Source organism: Astatotilapia calliptera, chromosome 3, assembly GCF_964374335.1.
Source record: "Astatotilapia calliptera chromosome 3, fAstCal68.1, whole genome shotgun sequence".
Classification (NCBI taxonomy): Eukaryota; Metazoa; Chordata; class Actinopteri; order Cichliformes; family Cichlidae; genus Astatotilapia; species Astatotilapia calliptera.
In genome coordinates, this window is record NC_137424.1 from 85,050,529 (window position 1) to 85,065,109 (window position 14,581).

Here is a 14,581-nt window from a genome sequence, read left to right on the forward strand (position 1 = left end):
CGTAGCCGAAAAATAGCTTTACTTTGTTGTCTGGGTCGACTTTGCAGCGAGAGACAGAGAGAGGCGTTGAAAGGCTCCAACGGAACTTATTGTTTTCGGAGGAAAACACGAACACAGTGTACAGTCGAGTCTTAATAGCTTACTTACAGCTGGGCTCGTCAGGCACTCTTCTTGGCTGCAGTGGTTATTATTATATTTACATGCTTCCAGCTCCCGTTTTTCCTCGATGACAACTCGTACCTTTCCACTCCCCTTTTTCTCCCTCCTCTTCCTCACAGACACATAACGTGTATGGCAGTCCATTCTCCCTGCAGCACGGACTACACTGCCCATGATGCTACATTCTTTAGAGCTATGCTTGTAGCATTCTGCCTGTTAGCTTAGCACAACAACAACAACAACGAAAAGGCGCTCTCTCACCCAGGAAACACACAGTCGCAGAGAGAGAGAGCGCCCTGTAACCATGGCAACCGTAACGCTGCCGCCTGGATCAACAGAACGTAGCTGTCAAACAAAACACAAACAGTCCTGACCCGCGACAAAATGAAACAGGAAAGTACCGCAGTGTAATCCATTTATTTCAACAAAGTAACTGTATTCTGAATACCACCTTTTTAAACGGTAACTGTAACGGAATACAGTTACTCATATTTTGTATTCTAAATACGTAACGGCGGTACATGTATTCTGTTACTCCCCAACACTGTTGATAAACAAGGACTCATTATAGAAGTTTATGAACACACTGAGGTCACCTGACACTGAGTTCAGATAAAACTGGTCTCAGTCTCATTAATTTGACTTTTGTCTCCTTTGTTTTTGTGGCAGGAAAAGGTTCCAGGTGGAATCTGCTGGATGGATGGTGGAGATACTCACTGTGACGAGGGAGCTTTAGTTTGCTTTGAATCCCAGAGTTGAACCTTATTGACACAGACGGTGACAGGACAGCTCATACAGGAGATTAACTTAAAGCAGGTGAGACAGGTAGACAGGAAGCAGAAGTTCATTACAGGTGAACTCTGCACACACAACAACAACACACACTCATTATGAGCTCATTGTAGAACTATGATGACATCATCACCGTGAGACAATCAGCTGCACTCGTTTCCTTTGACGAGGAAGAAGGTTCCAGCAGCCACACCGAGCAGACCGAGAGTCAGACCCACTCCACAGAACACAGAGGGTCCAACACCTGGATCAGAGCGAGCGGACGCCTCCACCTCTGGAGACACAAACAGAGACATGAACCTTCACATCTGGAGGCAAAGAGGAAAAACACACATCTGTCTCAAACTGTCAATCCTATTCTGATGAACACTAGGTTCAATCTTTTGTCAGTGCTCTGTGTTTAAATAAAGTTTTCTCACCATAGATCTTGGTCAGTGGTTCTGTCAGGGCCAGATGTTGCACTGCACAGCTGTAGATGTCTCCCAGCTGTGGGGTGAACTGCAGTCTGGATGTCTGTTTGAAGGTCCCATCTTTGTTGGGATAGGGAGTGTTGATGCTGGATCCTGTGACCTTCTGTCCATTCTTGGTCCAGGAGACGTTGACAGGAGCAGGATAGAAACCAGTCACGTGACAGATCAGAGTGTTATTCTCTCCAAACTCCACCTCATCTTTGGTGTAGATCATCACACCTGAAGGAGCATCTGTGCACAAACACATCAGGCAGAGGATCAGAGCTTCAGCTGGTTCCCATCAGCAGGTGATCATGATGATAATAAACATCAATAAAATGTTCAGGTGTTCAGTCAGATGATGTCATCACTGTCTGTGTGAGAGAAGCTAGAGTGAGGCCAGAATCATGAAGTTAAACTACAGACAGACTCAGTTCAGCTTCAGAGGAACTAAAAGGAGGAAAAATAAAATAAACTGTGATCTGCAGTAAATGCAGAATACTGCATTCAGAAATACTGAAACATGAACACAAATATAAACACGTCAGTGTTTCTGTACACATGATCAGTCTGAATGTGCTTAAGGTGGAATTATGTCTTATATTTAATCAGGTTGAAGCTGGCTGTGTTTGATTGGACAAAGTAAATCAGTGCTGATGATGTCATCAGTGTGTTACTCTACAGAGCGTGCAGGTAAACACAGGTGAGGTGAGACAGGTGTTACATGTTGTATTTACCCTGTTCTGGAGGGTAGTCCTTCATGCCTTTACCAAAAAGCTTCATGTTCTCTCTGCAGATTTGTTGATCAGCCACAGCATATTCATAAGTTCCTTCCTGGTAAGTGATACGATCAATAAAAGGAGGCTGAGGGTCGATCATCTCCTTTTTGTTGAAGTCTGCGTAGGCAACCTCTTCACCATCCAGTCCATACATCTTCTCTCCATCAGAGTCTGAACAGCCAGTGACAGTAATGTCACTGTGCAGAGCTGAAACACATCAAACACTGATCAGTGACCTGATCAATGACCTGATCAATAAGCTGCTGTTTACAGAGACAAACTCACCATCAGCAGAGACACAGAGGACACAGGAGAAGAAGAGGAGCAACTCCTTCATCTTCATCAGCAGCTCTCTGACAGTTAAACTCTGAGTGTGTGTGTGTGTGTGTGTGAACCTCACAGAGTGTGTGTGAGAGTCTGTGAGTGACTGAAAGTGCAGCTGAGCTCTAACACACAGCAGCCAATCACAGAGCTCACAGCTCATGATGTCATCAGTGTCCAGGCAGACAGCAGCTGGAGGTGAACATGATCTGACACACACAGCACCGATCAATAATCAATATTTATAGACTCTTCAAAATAAAGTTCAGCCAGATCAGCTTCCACACTGAGGATTTTCAAAATAAAACCAACTTTATTTTAATAAAATGATTCAGTTTGTTTAAAAACACTGTGAAATATGACTTTATGTGTTATTTAAATAGTTTACAGTTTAAAACACACCTGAGTTCATGTGTGTTACTGTGACAGTGAGAGTCACAGCTGTGTTTGTCAGCAGGAAACTTTTACAAACACAAAAACTTTACGCCTCCATCATATGTTAGGTAGGTAATGTTCGTTAGGTAATGTTCAAATAATGTGATCATCCCAGTGTTTCCAGTGTGGGAGAAAGTACTCAGGGCCTTCAAGTTACACACTATGAAAGGCAGCAACAAGTTTAATGTTCAGAAACCTAAAGTCTGTATCAGCAGCAGAATGGAGCTAAAAATAAATGTTGGTTTCAGTTCTATGAAGCTTTGAGTATTTTGGATCAGTAGCTGCTGTGTTTGTTGCATCATATTGCTGTAACTGTTTATATGCTTTATATATTCTGAGCTAAGTTGATCTATAGTGTTACATCATATTCTATAAGGATGTTATGTGTTTGTAGACTTTCTGCCCAGTTTGACCCATTTAGCAGACGTCAGCCTGTTTAAGGCTCTGATATCTATTCTGTGTGACTTACAGCAGTTATGACATGGTCTGATTTTCTCACCCAATAAAGGAATATTTCATATATCAGTCGACTCTTCATTCTATCAGACACAGTTACCACAGCTCGTACATTTGCTTTTTACACATGTATGTAAGCATTGAGCCACATTTAGCAATGCCAACATACTGAAGGAACAATGTTTGTCTCTTATATATGATACATCTGTATACACACTGTCACAGATACTCGTCTTTGAGTGAAGATTTAAGGTGACAGGAAATATAAATAACTGCAACTTGAATCTTTACTGAAGCTCAGAGGCACAGAGTTCACTCACTGCTGTAATATATCATAATACTCTGACAATAACTATAATATTGTCCATATTATATTTACATTATGGATTAAAGGGCTTTGGAGTTGACGTCACGCCGCAGTGCATTGTGGGATCCCGGCGACACGTTAGAAGGCCACGAATCAAAACAAACACACCTGCCCCTCCCTTCATTCCCTCCCCATCTCCAGCTGCCTCCCTCTTCCCGCTCCACCACAACCACCCACACATGCAGGGCCTTGGAGTAGGGGTATGTCACCAGGGTGCAGAGGAGGCTACCCCCCCCCCCCCCCCTCTGTCCCCTTCTGGCTGCCTCTGCCTCAATTTTATCCCACAACTTAGACATTCACATTACTCACACCCTCATTACACATACATATAGGATCTTGGGGGTGGGCACGATACACGGAGTCCAAGTTACCATCAAGGTGTACACCTCACCCCTGGCGTCGTTGCCCACCTCTCAATTTTAAATACACGTAGACATTGAGGGCTAGCAGGAGGGACCATGCGCTTACCTGCTGCTCTCTGGCAGGTAGCTCCATGCCCTCCTGGGTTTTAAATGCACCTTAGAACACACATGCATCAACACTACAATGAGCGGGTGGAGGGAGGTTTGGAGTCTTCTCCCACCCCCATTCTCTGCTGCCTGCTGGAGCGGGAGGGCTAGTAGGAGGAGTTGGCCGTCCGACTGCGGTCTGGAGTGTGGGGCCTCCCTGCTGCTGCGGAGTCGGGGCGGTCTGCCTCTCCCCACCGCAGGGAAAAGGGTAACACCACCTGGGTCTGGGTGCAGTTCCCCCCTCCAGGGGCAAGGGTACCTAGACCCAGTTTGTAGCGTACGCTTGGGGAGTGTGATCGTGTGTACAGCGTCTCTTTATGTCTGTCTCCACGTTGGTTGAGTGTGGAGTAAGTGCATATGAGAGCATGAGGGTGGGAATGGATGTTTGTGTCTGTGTGTGCCTGTATGTCTGTGTCTATATGTCAGGTTGGGTATCAGGCGCCACCTCTCTGGGGACATCTCAGGCCCTCCAAGGTTTGGAGGCCTATCTCCACCCACCACCACTTCCCCTGCCAGTGGCGGACTCCCTCAGGTGTCGGTGCGTTGGTGGTTCTTTGTGTCTGGGGGTGGGCGTCCGGGTACACACCGGCTCACTCCTTGGCGGCCGCTTACTGGGGCTCGCTCGGGCCACTTCGGAGGTGGGGTGCCCCCGGCCTCTCGGCCTGGGGCTCGGTCACTCAGGCACAGCTGGCTGCCGGCAGAGCTCACGGGCGCGTCACTGCAACTCCCCCTGGCTTCTGCTCCGCGGCTGCTGAGTGAACCCTCATCTGGGACTCTCCTCAGCTCTTTCTGGGACAGTGGCGCGGCTGCCCCTCTGTTGGTCTTCCTTGGTCTCTTGTGTTCTGGGGGCCTCTGGATGTCTGGAGTTTTGATCTCCTCCATACCTGCTTCATACCATAGAGGACAGGGCTGTGGCTCCCCCCACACTCCCTAGCAGATCTTTACATGGAGAAACCTTTGGAATGCAAGCATGCTGATCCACACAGGTGTACACACGGGTATTCACAGACGTGGACTACAGCTTTCTTGGCTGCTGCCTCAAAGCACACTGTGCGCTGTCTATCTTGCGTGCTGCACAATATCGTTTATTATTTAGTAATTATTGATATCTATGGCTAGCTAGTTTATTGTGATGGTGCTTTTTTTTTCTTATTATGTTGCTCTTTGTTGTTTGCTGTCTCCTCTGTTTTTTTTTCTCCATACAGGTGACCCAGGAGTTTTTTTTGTTGTTTGTTTTTTTTCTCTCTTCCCCCCTTCTCACCGTCTCTTCTCCCCTTTGGTTTTCTTTCTCTCCCCCTCTTTCTTTCATTCTTTCTCCCTGTCCTATCCCACAGTCATGTCTGTCCCGTTTGTAACAACTGAAAATAAAATAAACTCATAATTATAATAAAGGTCAATCAAATGGACCAATATGGCAAGGCCACGATGATCCACTTGATAAAATAAATCCACTTGGCATCTTTCTTGGCCTTAAGACAACAATTCTGATGGCTAAAGATCCAAACGGGACAAAAAAAACAAAAAAAACAAAAAAAACCAAACACACTGGCTGTGTCCCAATTAAGAGACTGCACGCTTGAAGTAGTAAGAGAAGTGCGGAAGTGAGAGGCGTGTGATTAGTTTGTAAATAACAATTAGCTGATGTTATTCATGAGACTAAAGTCATCTCACTGTGGTAATGTAAATATAATATGGACAATATTATAGTATTGTCAGATTATTATAAGATATATATATACACACACACATATACATATATACTGACTTTCAGCGTGTTGTGTTTGTGGATATATGACTGACTTTAATTATTAAACATTTGCACATAAATAAGTGACGTCATATTCAGTACTTTTGACAGTTCACTCTTCGGCCGCTCCATCTTATTGGGCAAATTCCACATACATGAATGTAAATTTCAAAACTCAACCCCATCATTTAATTTGTTTTTGATTGAAATTGAATATTATGATCCAAGATGGCGCCGCGGATGGGAGCCTCGGTACTGCGCTCTCTCGCACTTTTCTTGTTTCTGTTTATTTTCTGCGCTTTTGGTCACTCAGACCACATCACTTTCTCCAGAGATGAACTGCGAAACATCAGGCAGTTCAGGCAGTGGTCTCACTATAGTTCTTATCCATTTTTCACAAACCCGGAAAGTTTTTTGGCGATTTTAGTTGGAGGCGCAGCAGCTCTCTGTGGCTCCTGGAGAAGACGTAGACGGGGGAGTCGCGCTGGTGAAACTACGTCGGCGAGGATTCCGCACGGCACTCCCCTCCATTCACCTCATGAATCTCCGCTCTGTTCCAAACAAAGTGGACGAATTACTGCTCTTAAACCGGACTAACAAGGACTTTGCACGCTCTGCTGCCCTCTGCTTCACTGAAACCTGGCTCAGTGAGCGAGTCCCTGACGCTGTCTTAAATCTGCCGGGCTTCCAACTTCACCGGGCGGACCGCGAAACAGAGCTCTCAGGGAAAACAAAGGGTGGTGGAGTCTGCTTCTACATTAATGAAGGTTGGTGTACTGATGTCACAGTGTTACAGAAACACTTGGAAAGTTTTTTCATCAACTGTAAACCTTTTTATTCACCGCGGGAGTTTTCTTCCTTCATGCTGGTCGGAGTTTACATCCCTCCTCAGGCCAACGCGAACAACGCACTGTGCGAGCTGGCTGACCAGATTACTACCCTGGAGAGGAAATTCCCGGATTCCTTTACAATTATTCTTGGGGATTTTAACAGAGCAAACCTAAACTACGAACTCCCTAAATACAGACAGCATATAGACTGCCCCACCAGGGACAACATCATACTGGATCACTGCTACACCACTCTAAAAGATGCCTATCGCTCTGTGCCCTGGGCAGCTTTGGGACATTCTGATCACTGCCTGGTCCATCTTATTCCAGTTTATAGGCAAAAACTCAAACGTGCCAAGCCTGTAGTCAAAACTGTGATGAAGTGGACTAACGCAGCAAAGCAGGAACTGCAGGACTGTTTCGACTGCACTGATTGGACTGTTTTTGAAGCTGCATCTGAGAACCTGGATGAGCTCACGGACACTGTGACATCATACATCAGTTTCTGTGAAGACGTGTGTGCCAACAAAGACCTTTTGCACATACAACAACAATAAACCATGGTTCACTCCTAAACTCCAACATCTTCGTAAGGCCAAGGAGGACGCCTACAGAAGTGGTGACAGGGTCCTGTACAAGCAAGCCAGGAACACACTGACCAAGGAGATCAAAGCAGCTAAAAGGATCTACTCCCAGAAGCTGGAAGAACGGCTCTCAGCCAACGACCCTGCGTCAGTGTGGAGGGGCCTGCAGGAAATCACCAGCTACAGACGCCCCCCACCCACTATTGAAGCAAACAAAGACCTGGCCAACGAGTTAAACACTTTCTACTGCAGGTTTGAGACGGACAGACTCCCACGCCCCACCCTCCCCTCCCCAGGGACATTGCTTCAGACATTGACCCCCAACACACCTTCCACCTCTCCCCCCTTCACCCTGCGCCCCAATCAAGACTCAACGACCACCCCCACCCTCCCCAATCCAGACTCAACGACCACCACCACCCTCTCCAATCCAGACTCAACGACCACCCCCACCCTCTCCAATCCAGACCCAATGACCACCACCACCCTCTCCAATCCAGACTCAACGACCACCCCCACCCTCTCCAATCCAGACTCAACGACCTCCACCACACCTCTCACCCCCCTTTCCTCCTCCCTGAAACTCAGAATACACACTCAGGATGTGAGCCGACTATTCCAGAAACAGAAGCCCAGGAAAGCCCCTGGACCAGACGGCGTCTCACCCTCCTGCCTCAAAACCTGTGCTGAACAGCTGGCTCCCATCTTTACTCGTATCTTCAACAGATCCCTGGAGCTGTGTGAAGTTCCCTCCTGCTTCAAACGCTCCACCATTATCCCTGTTCCCAAGAAACCCACCATCACAGGACTGAATGACTACAGACCTGTCGCCTTGATGTCTGTGGTCATGAAATCCTTCGAACGACTGGTGTTAGCCCATCTGAAGGACATTACAGGCCACCAGCTGGACCCTCTGCAGTTTGCCTACCGGACAAACAGGTCAGAATCAGAATCAGAATCAGAAAGGGTTTTATTGCCAAATGTTGAGCAGGTTTACAACATTAGGAAATTGCTGCGGTACTTCAGTGCAAACATACTGTCAGATAACGCTTAAATAGAGAGGAAAAAATAAAAATAAGAATAAGAATTAAAAGTGCTACGTAGAAAGATATATACATGAGTGCAGGTGGTGATCAGTGCTAAACATGGAATGATGCAGTGAACACAGCGTAGGGTCATGTGTTAGTGGTGGGAACAGTCATACGGTTATTGTTCATGTGTCCAACAGCAGAGGGGAAGAAACTGTTCTTATGGCGAGAGGTTCTGGTGCGAAACGCACAAAAGCATCGAAACGCACAAAAGCAGGAAAGTGTTCAGAAATCCCCAGAGTTGAATACCATGACACTTACCTGTCCAAGATATTCACATAAAAAACTTAAATTATGGTCCATCTAACTTGTATATCTTGGAATATTAGAGGGATCAATTCACCCATTAAGGGGAAGAAAATGCTGACATACTTAAAGAGGCAGAGAGTAGATGTCGCTTTTATCCAGGAGAGTCACCTCACAGACGCTGAACATTTAACATTACGAAGAGATTGGGTGGGCAATGTTTTGTACTTGTAGATTGTGAAATAAATAGAAATAAGATAACTTTGGTAAATATATATGGGCCTAACTACGATGAACCTTTATTGTTTAACAACTTAATAATGAAACTGGCTACAGTTGAGGGCCAGTATATTGTGGGTGGAGACTTTAATTTGGTCCTAAACCCTTCTCTGGATCGGTCCTCACCCAAAACAACTTCACTATCAAAGGCAGCAACAGCACTGAACCAGGGTATGAAGGATATATGCATAATTGATGTGTGGCGAAACCTTCATCCAGGACAGAGGGATTTCTCCTTTTTTCAACAGTACATAACACACACTCTAGAATTGATATGTTTCTCTTACCACAAAATATGACGGCAACAGTGATAGATTGCTCCTGCTTAGCAACTACTTTTTCAGACCATAATCCCATCAAACTCTCCTGGGCGACCAACATGTCGCAACCTGCAACCTACAGGTGGAGGTTTAAAAACTACATGCTAGGCTGGCTTTATTTCATATATGAACATTAATATTGAAATATTCCTAGATGCCAATGTTAAGGGTTCAATATTGAGGATGGATACAGGAGGTAATCCAAAAATAACAACACTGATCAGCCAGGTGAAGTCAAACGATGATTTGACTTCACGCGTGGAGGGACCAGCGCTGTACGCAGACAGCATTGATGTCTGACTAACAATGCATAAGCAGATGTTTTATACCAATAGGGCTTAAATTTAATGACGTCAAACAAATGACGTCAAACAAATACAATACATACATAGGTTTCAAAACCACAATGACTTTTAACACAGTTTAAAAGAACATTGTCTCCACGGCAGGTGCTTCTGTCATCCTTCTGACTCTCGCTTCTCCAAAACCTCAAGCCATGCTCTGCAACAAACTAGCAATTCTGCACGCACAAAAATGCAGCTGCAAGCAAACATGATTAACCTCTCACCTATAAATGAGTCTATCTACTGTGTGTGTGTCAGCATGAAATGCACTCAGGTTCACCTCTCACCTCACCAGCTGAACCTTGTAACCTTTTCCACCAGACAGAAGGCCAGCACGTACACCACTGAAACTATATGTGTAATATATTGAATAAATGTTTTAATCAAATGATACTACTTAAAACTTAATAAAAGAATATGAACAAATAAAAGATAATAAAGAATGACCTGATATAAGTGTTTTGTAAGCATGTATTGCAATTCCTTCCACAGCTCCAGTCGACCTCACACTGGATTGGCCAGACATATCGCTGGACAAAGCTCTTGACCTTCCATTAATGGACTGAGCCACAACTCTTTAAAAGGCACAAACTGCAAGGTGTATAAAAATAGTTATAACTGCATCTGGAATACAAGGTTAATATGGTAACAGTATGCATAAACATTTTAAGGCCATCTTAAAGCTATCTGTTACATTGTTAAGGCAATGATCATACTGCAGATTATATTGTACTGATAAAATACTTTTGTTCAGTCCCACACCAACTCAAATTCCTCTTCACATGCCAATATCTGGGAAGCTCTCAAAGCCTATATGAGAGGTATGGTTATGTCATACGGTGCCAACAAGGCTAAAAAAATTAGAGAGAAGACAACTAAATTGGAGATTGACATTAAAAACTTGGAGCAGGAATTGTATATTGCTACCAAAAAGGAAGAATACCTCAATATATTAACAAAAACAAGGTTGCAATATGATAATCTATGCACCAGCAGAGCTGAAGCAGCCATGGCCAGAACTAGATATCACTACTACGAATTTGGAAACAAAACACGTAAACTACTGGCCTGGCAAATTAAGGAAGAAACATCTGATAAATTTATACATACAATATTAACGGAAGATGATAAACTTCTTGATGAATCAGCACTTATAAATGACGAGTTTAAACGGTTCTATGAAGATTTGTATAAATCTGAGCGAGGGGTTGACAGTACTGCTGCAAAAAGATTTATAGATGGAATAACTCTTCCTAAATTACATAACGAGGACAAAGAACGGCTTGATGCAGATATGTCTGAGATGGAGGTACTTCGAGCCCTCAAGTGTTTACAAATTAATAAGACCCCTGGACCCGATTATTATAAGGCTTTCTCTAATAAATTATTGACGCCACTTACAAATATGATTAAAGAAGCTTTAGAAAATAATAAATTACCAGAATTGGAAAATGCATGGGGCCCGGCCGGGCACAGCCCGAAGAGGAGACATGGGCCCCTCCTCCCGCAGGCCCACCACCCGCAGGAGGCACCATAGGGGTCGGGTGCATTGTGTGCCGGGTGGCGGCCAGGAGCGGAGGCCCTGGCGGACTGACCCCCGGCTGCCAACACTGGCAATAGGGACATGGAATGTCACCTCTCTGGTGGGGAAGGAGCCTGAGTTAGTGCGTGAGGTTGAGAGGTACCGGCTAGATATAGTCGGGCTCACCTCTACACATGGCTTGGGCTCTGGAACCAGTCTCCTGGAGAGGGGCTGGACTCTGTCTCAGTCTGGAGTTGCCCCTGGTGAGAGGCGGCGGGCTGGGGTGGGTATTCTAATATCCCCTCGGCTTGCTGCCGGTACGTTGGGGTTTTTCCCGGTGGACGAGAGGGTTTGTTCCCTGCGCCTTAGGGTCGGGGAACGGGTCCTGACTGTCATCTGCGCTTATGCGCCGAGTGGCAGTTCAGAGTACCCAGCCTTCTTAGAGTCCCTGGGGGGGGGTGCTGGAGGGTGCTCAACCTGGAGACTCTGTTGTCCTGCTGGGAGACTTCAATGCTCACGTGGGTAACGACAGCGAGACCTGGAGGGGCGTGATTGGGAGGAACGGCCTCCCTGATCTGAACCCGAGCGGTGCTTTGTTATTGGACTTCTGTGCTAATCACAGTTTGGCCATAACGAACACCCTGTTCGAACATAAGAGTGTCCATAAGTGCACGTGGCACCAGGACGCTCTAGGCCGTAGGTCGATGATCGATTTTGTAATCGTATCAGCAGACCTGCGACCATATGTTCTGGACACTCGGGTAAAGAGAGGGGCTGAGCTGTCAACTGATCACCACCTGGTGGTGAGTTGGATCAGGTGGCGGGGGAGGACGCTGGACAGACCTGGTGCACCTAAACGCGTAGTGAGGGTGTGCTGGGAACGTCTAGCAGAGGCCCCAGTCCGCGAGATCTTCAACGCACACCTCCGGCAGAGCTTCAACAGCATTCCGAGGGAGACGGGGGACATTGAGTCCGAATGGACCATGTTCAGCGTCTCCATTGCCGAAGCTGCTGCATTGAGCTGCGGCCGCAAGGTGGTTGGTGCCTGCCGTGGTGGTAATCCCCGAACCAAATGGTGGACACCAGAGGTGAAGGGAGCCACCAGGCTGAAGAAGGAGTCCTATCGGGCTTGGTTGGCCTGTGGGACTCCGGAGGCAGCCGACAGGTATCGACAGGCCAAGCGGAATGCGGCTCGGGCAGTGGCTGAAGCAAAAACTCGGGTGTGGGAGGAGTTCGGAGAGGCCATGGAAAAAGACTTTCGGACTGCCTCGAAGAGATTCTGGCAAACCGTCAGGCGTCTCAGGAGGGGAAAGCGGTGCTCTACCTGCACTGTGTATAGTGCTGGCGGAGCGCTACTGACGTCGACTGAGAAAATTGTCAGGCGGTGGAAGGAATACTTCGAGGACCTCCTTAATTCTACTGACACGTCTTCCGAGGAGGAAGCAGAGTCTGGGGATGAGGGGAATGACCCGCCAATTTCCGGGGGCGAGGTCACTGAGGCAGTTAAACAACTCCTTGGTGGCAGAGCCCCTGGTGTTGATGAGGTCCGCCCCGAGTTCCTGAAGGCTCTGGACGTTGTAGGGCTGTCCTGGTTGACACGCCTCTGCAATGTTGCGTGGAGATCAGGGGCAGTACCTGTGGACTGGCAGACCGGGGTGGTGGTCCCCATCTTTAAGAAGGGGGACCGGAGGGTGTGTTCCAACTACAGGGGGATCACACTCCTCAGCCTCCCTGGGAAAGTCTATGCCAGGGTGCTGGAAAGGAGAGTTCGTCCGCTAGTCGAACCTCGGATACAGGAGGAACAATGCGGTTTTCGTCCTGGTCGCGGAACACTGGACCAGCTCTTTATCCTCTCCAGGATACTTGAGGGTGCATGGGAGTTTGCCCAACCAGTCTACATGTGTTTTGTGGACTTGGAGAAGGCATTCGACCGTGTCCCTCGGGGTGTCCTGTGGGAGGTGTTGCGGGAGTATGGGGTGTCTGGCCCATTGCTACGGGCCATTCGATCCCTATACAACCGTTGCAAGAGCTTGGTTCGCATTGCCGGCAATAAGTCGGACTCGTTCCCGGTGGGTGATGGGCTCCGCCAGGGCTGCCCTTTGTCTCCGGTTCTGTTCATAATTTTTATGGACAGGATTTCTAGGCGCAGCCAAGTGGCGGAGGGCTTTCGCTTTGGTGGCCTCAGAATCTCATCTCTGATTTTTGCAGATGATGTGGTTCTGTTGGCTCCATCGGGTGAGGGCCTCCAGCTCGCACTGGAACGGTTCGCAGCCGAGTGTGAAGCAGCGGGAATGAGGATCAGCACCTCCAAATCTGAGGCCATGGTTCTCAGCCGGAAAAGGGTGGAGTGCCCACTCCGGGTCGGGGATGAGTTCCTGCCCCAAGTGGAGGAGTTTAAGTATCTCGGGGTCTTGTTCGCGAGTGATGGGAGAAGGGAGCCGGAGATCGACAGACGGATTGGGGCTGCGGCTGCAGTAATGCGGACGCTGCACCGGTCCGTCGTGGTGAAGAGGGAGCTGAGTGTAAAAGCGAAGCTCTCAATTTACCGGTCGATCTACGTCCCTACCCTCACCTATGGCCACGAGCTGTGGGTAGTGACCGAAAGAACGAGATCGCGGATACAAGCGGCAGAAATGAGCTTCCTCCGAAGGGTGGCTGGCCTCTCCCTTAGAGATAGGGTGAGAAGTTCGGCCATCCGGGAGGGGCTCAGAGTAGAGCAGCTACTGCTCCACATCGAAAGGAGCCAGCTGAGGTGGTTCGGGCATCTGACAAGGATGCCCCCTGGGCGCCTCCTGGGTGAGGTGTTCCAGGCATGTCCCACCGGGAGGAGGCCCCGGGGCAGACCCAGGACACGCTGGAGAGATTATATCTCTCGGCTGGCCTGGGAACGCCTTGGTGTTCCCCCGGATAAGCTGGAGGAGGTGGCTGGGGAGAGGGAGGTCTGGGCCTCTTTGCTTAGGCTGCTGCCCCCGCGACCCGGCTCCGGATAAAGCGGATGAAGATGGATGGATGGATGGATGGATGGAAAATGCAACAATCACATTACTTCCCTAACCGGGCAAGGATAAACAGAGATGTGACTCTTACAGACCCCTCAGCCTCTTAAATGCAGATTATAAAATATTATCTAAAATAATTGCACTCAGACTGGAAAACATTATGCCTAAGATAATAAATGCAGACCAAACAGGCTTCATTAAAAACAGGCACGGAGCAGATAGTGTGCGACGTTTGCTCCATATACTGAACACTGCTCAGAAAAACCAAGACCCCCTGCTAACAATCTCCATGGATGCTAATGAAGCATGTGACAGGATTGAGACAAGTTTTCTATTTCAGGCGATGGAAGCCATG

General features: G+C 47.5%; 2 protein-coding genes across 2 annotated transcripts in view; both read right to left on the minus strand.

Annotated features, from left to right (window-relative positions):
- The window catches only part of LOC145426009 (HLA class II histocompatibility antigen, DR alpha chain-like), a 2,925-nt gene extending 333 nt beyond the window's left edge, over positions 1-2,592 (minus strand). The window contains exons 1-4 of the mRNA XM_080299597.1: positions 2,465-2,592; positions 2,138-2,386; positions 1,371-1,652; positions 281-1,225 (exon numbers count right to left, since the gene is read on the minus strand). Of these exons, the coding sequence (XP_080155723.1) occupies positions 1,095-1,225; positions 1,371-1,652; positions 2,138-2,386; positions 2,465-2,522 (720 nt within the window). The 5' untranslated portion in view covers positions 2,523-2,592 and the 3' untranslated portion in view covers positions 281-1,094. The remainder of the gene's footprint in view (positions 1-280; positions 1,226-1,370; positions 1,653-2,137; positions 2,387-2,464) is intronic.
- The window catches only part of LOC113017424 (HLA class II histocompatibility antigen, DR alpha chain-like), a 122,878-nt gene that overhangs the window by 88,143 nt on the left and 20,154 nt on the right, over positions 1-14,581 (minus strand). The window contains exon 2 of the mRNA XM_080299598.1: positions 2,564-2,592. The gene's annotated coding sequence lies outside the window, so the exon portion shown is untranslated. The remainder of the gene's footprint in view (positions 1-2,563; positions 2,593-14,581) is intronic.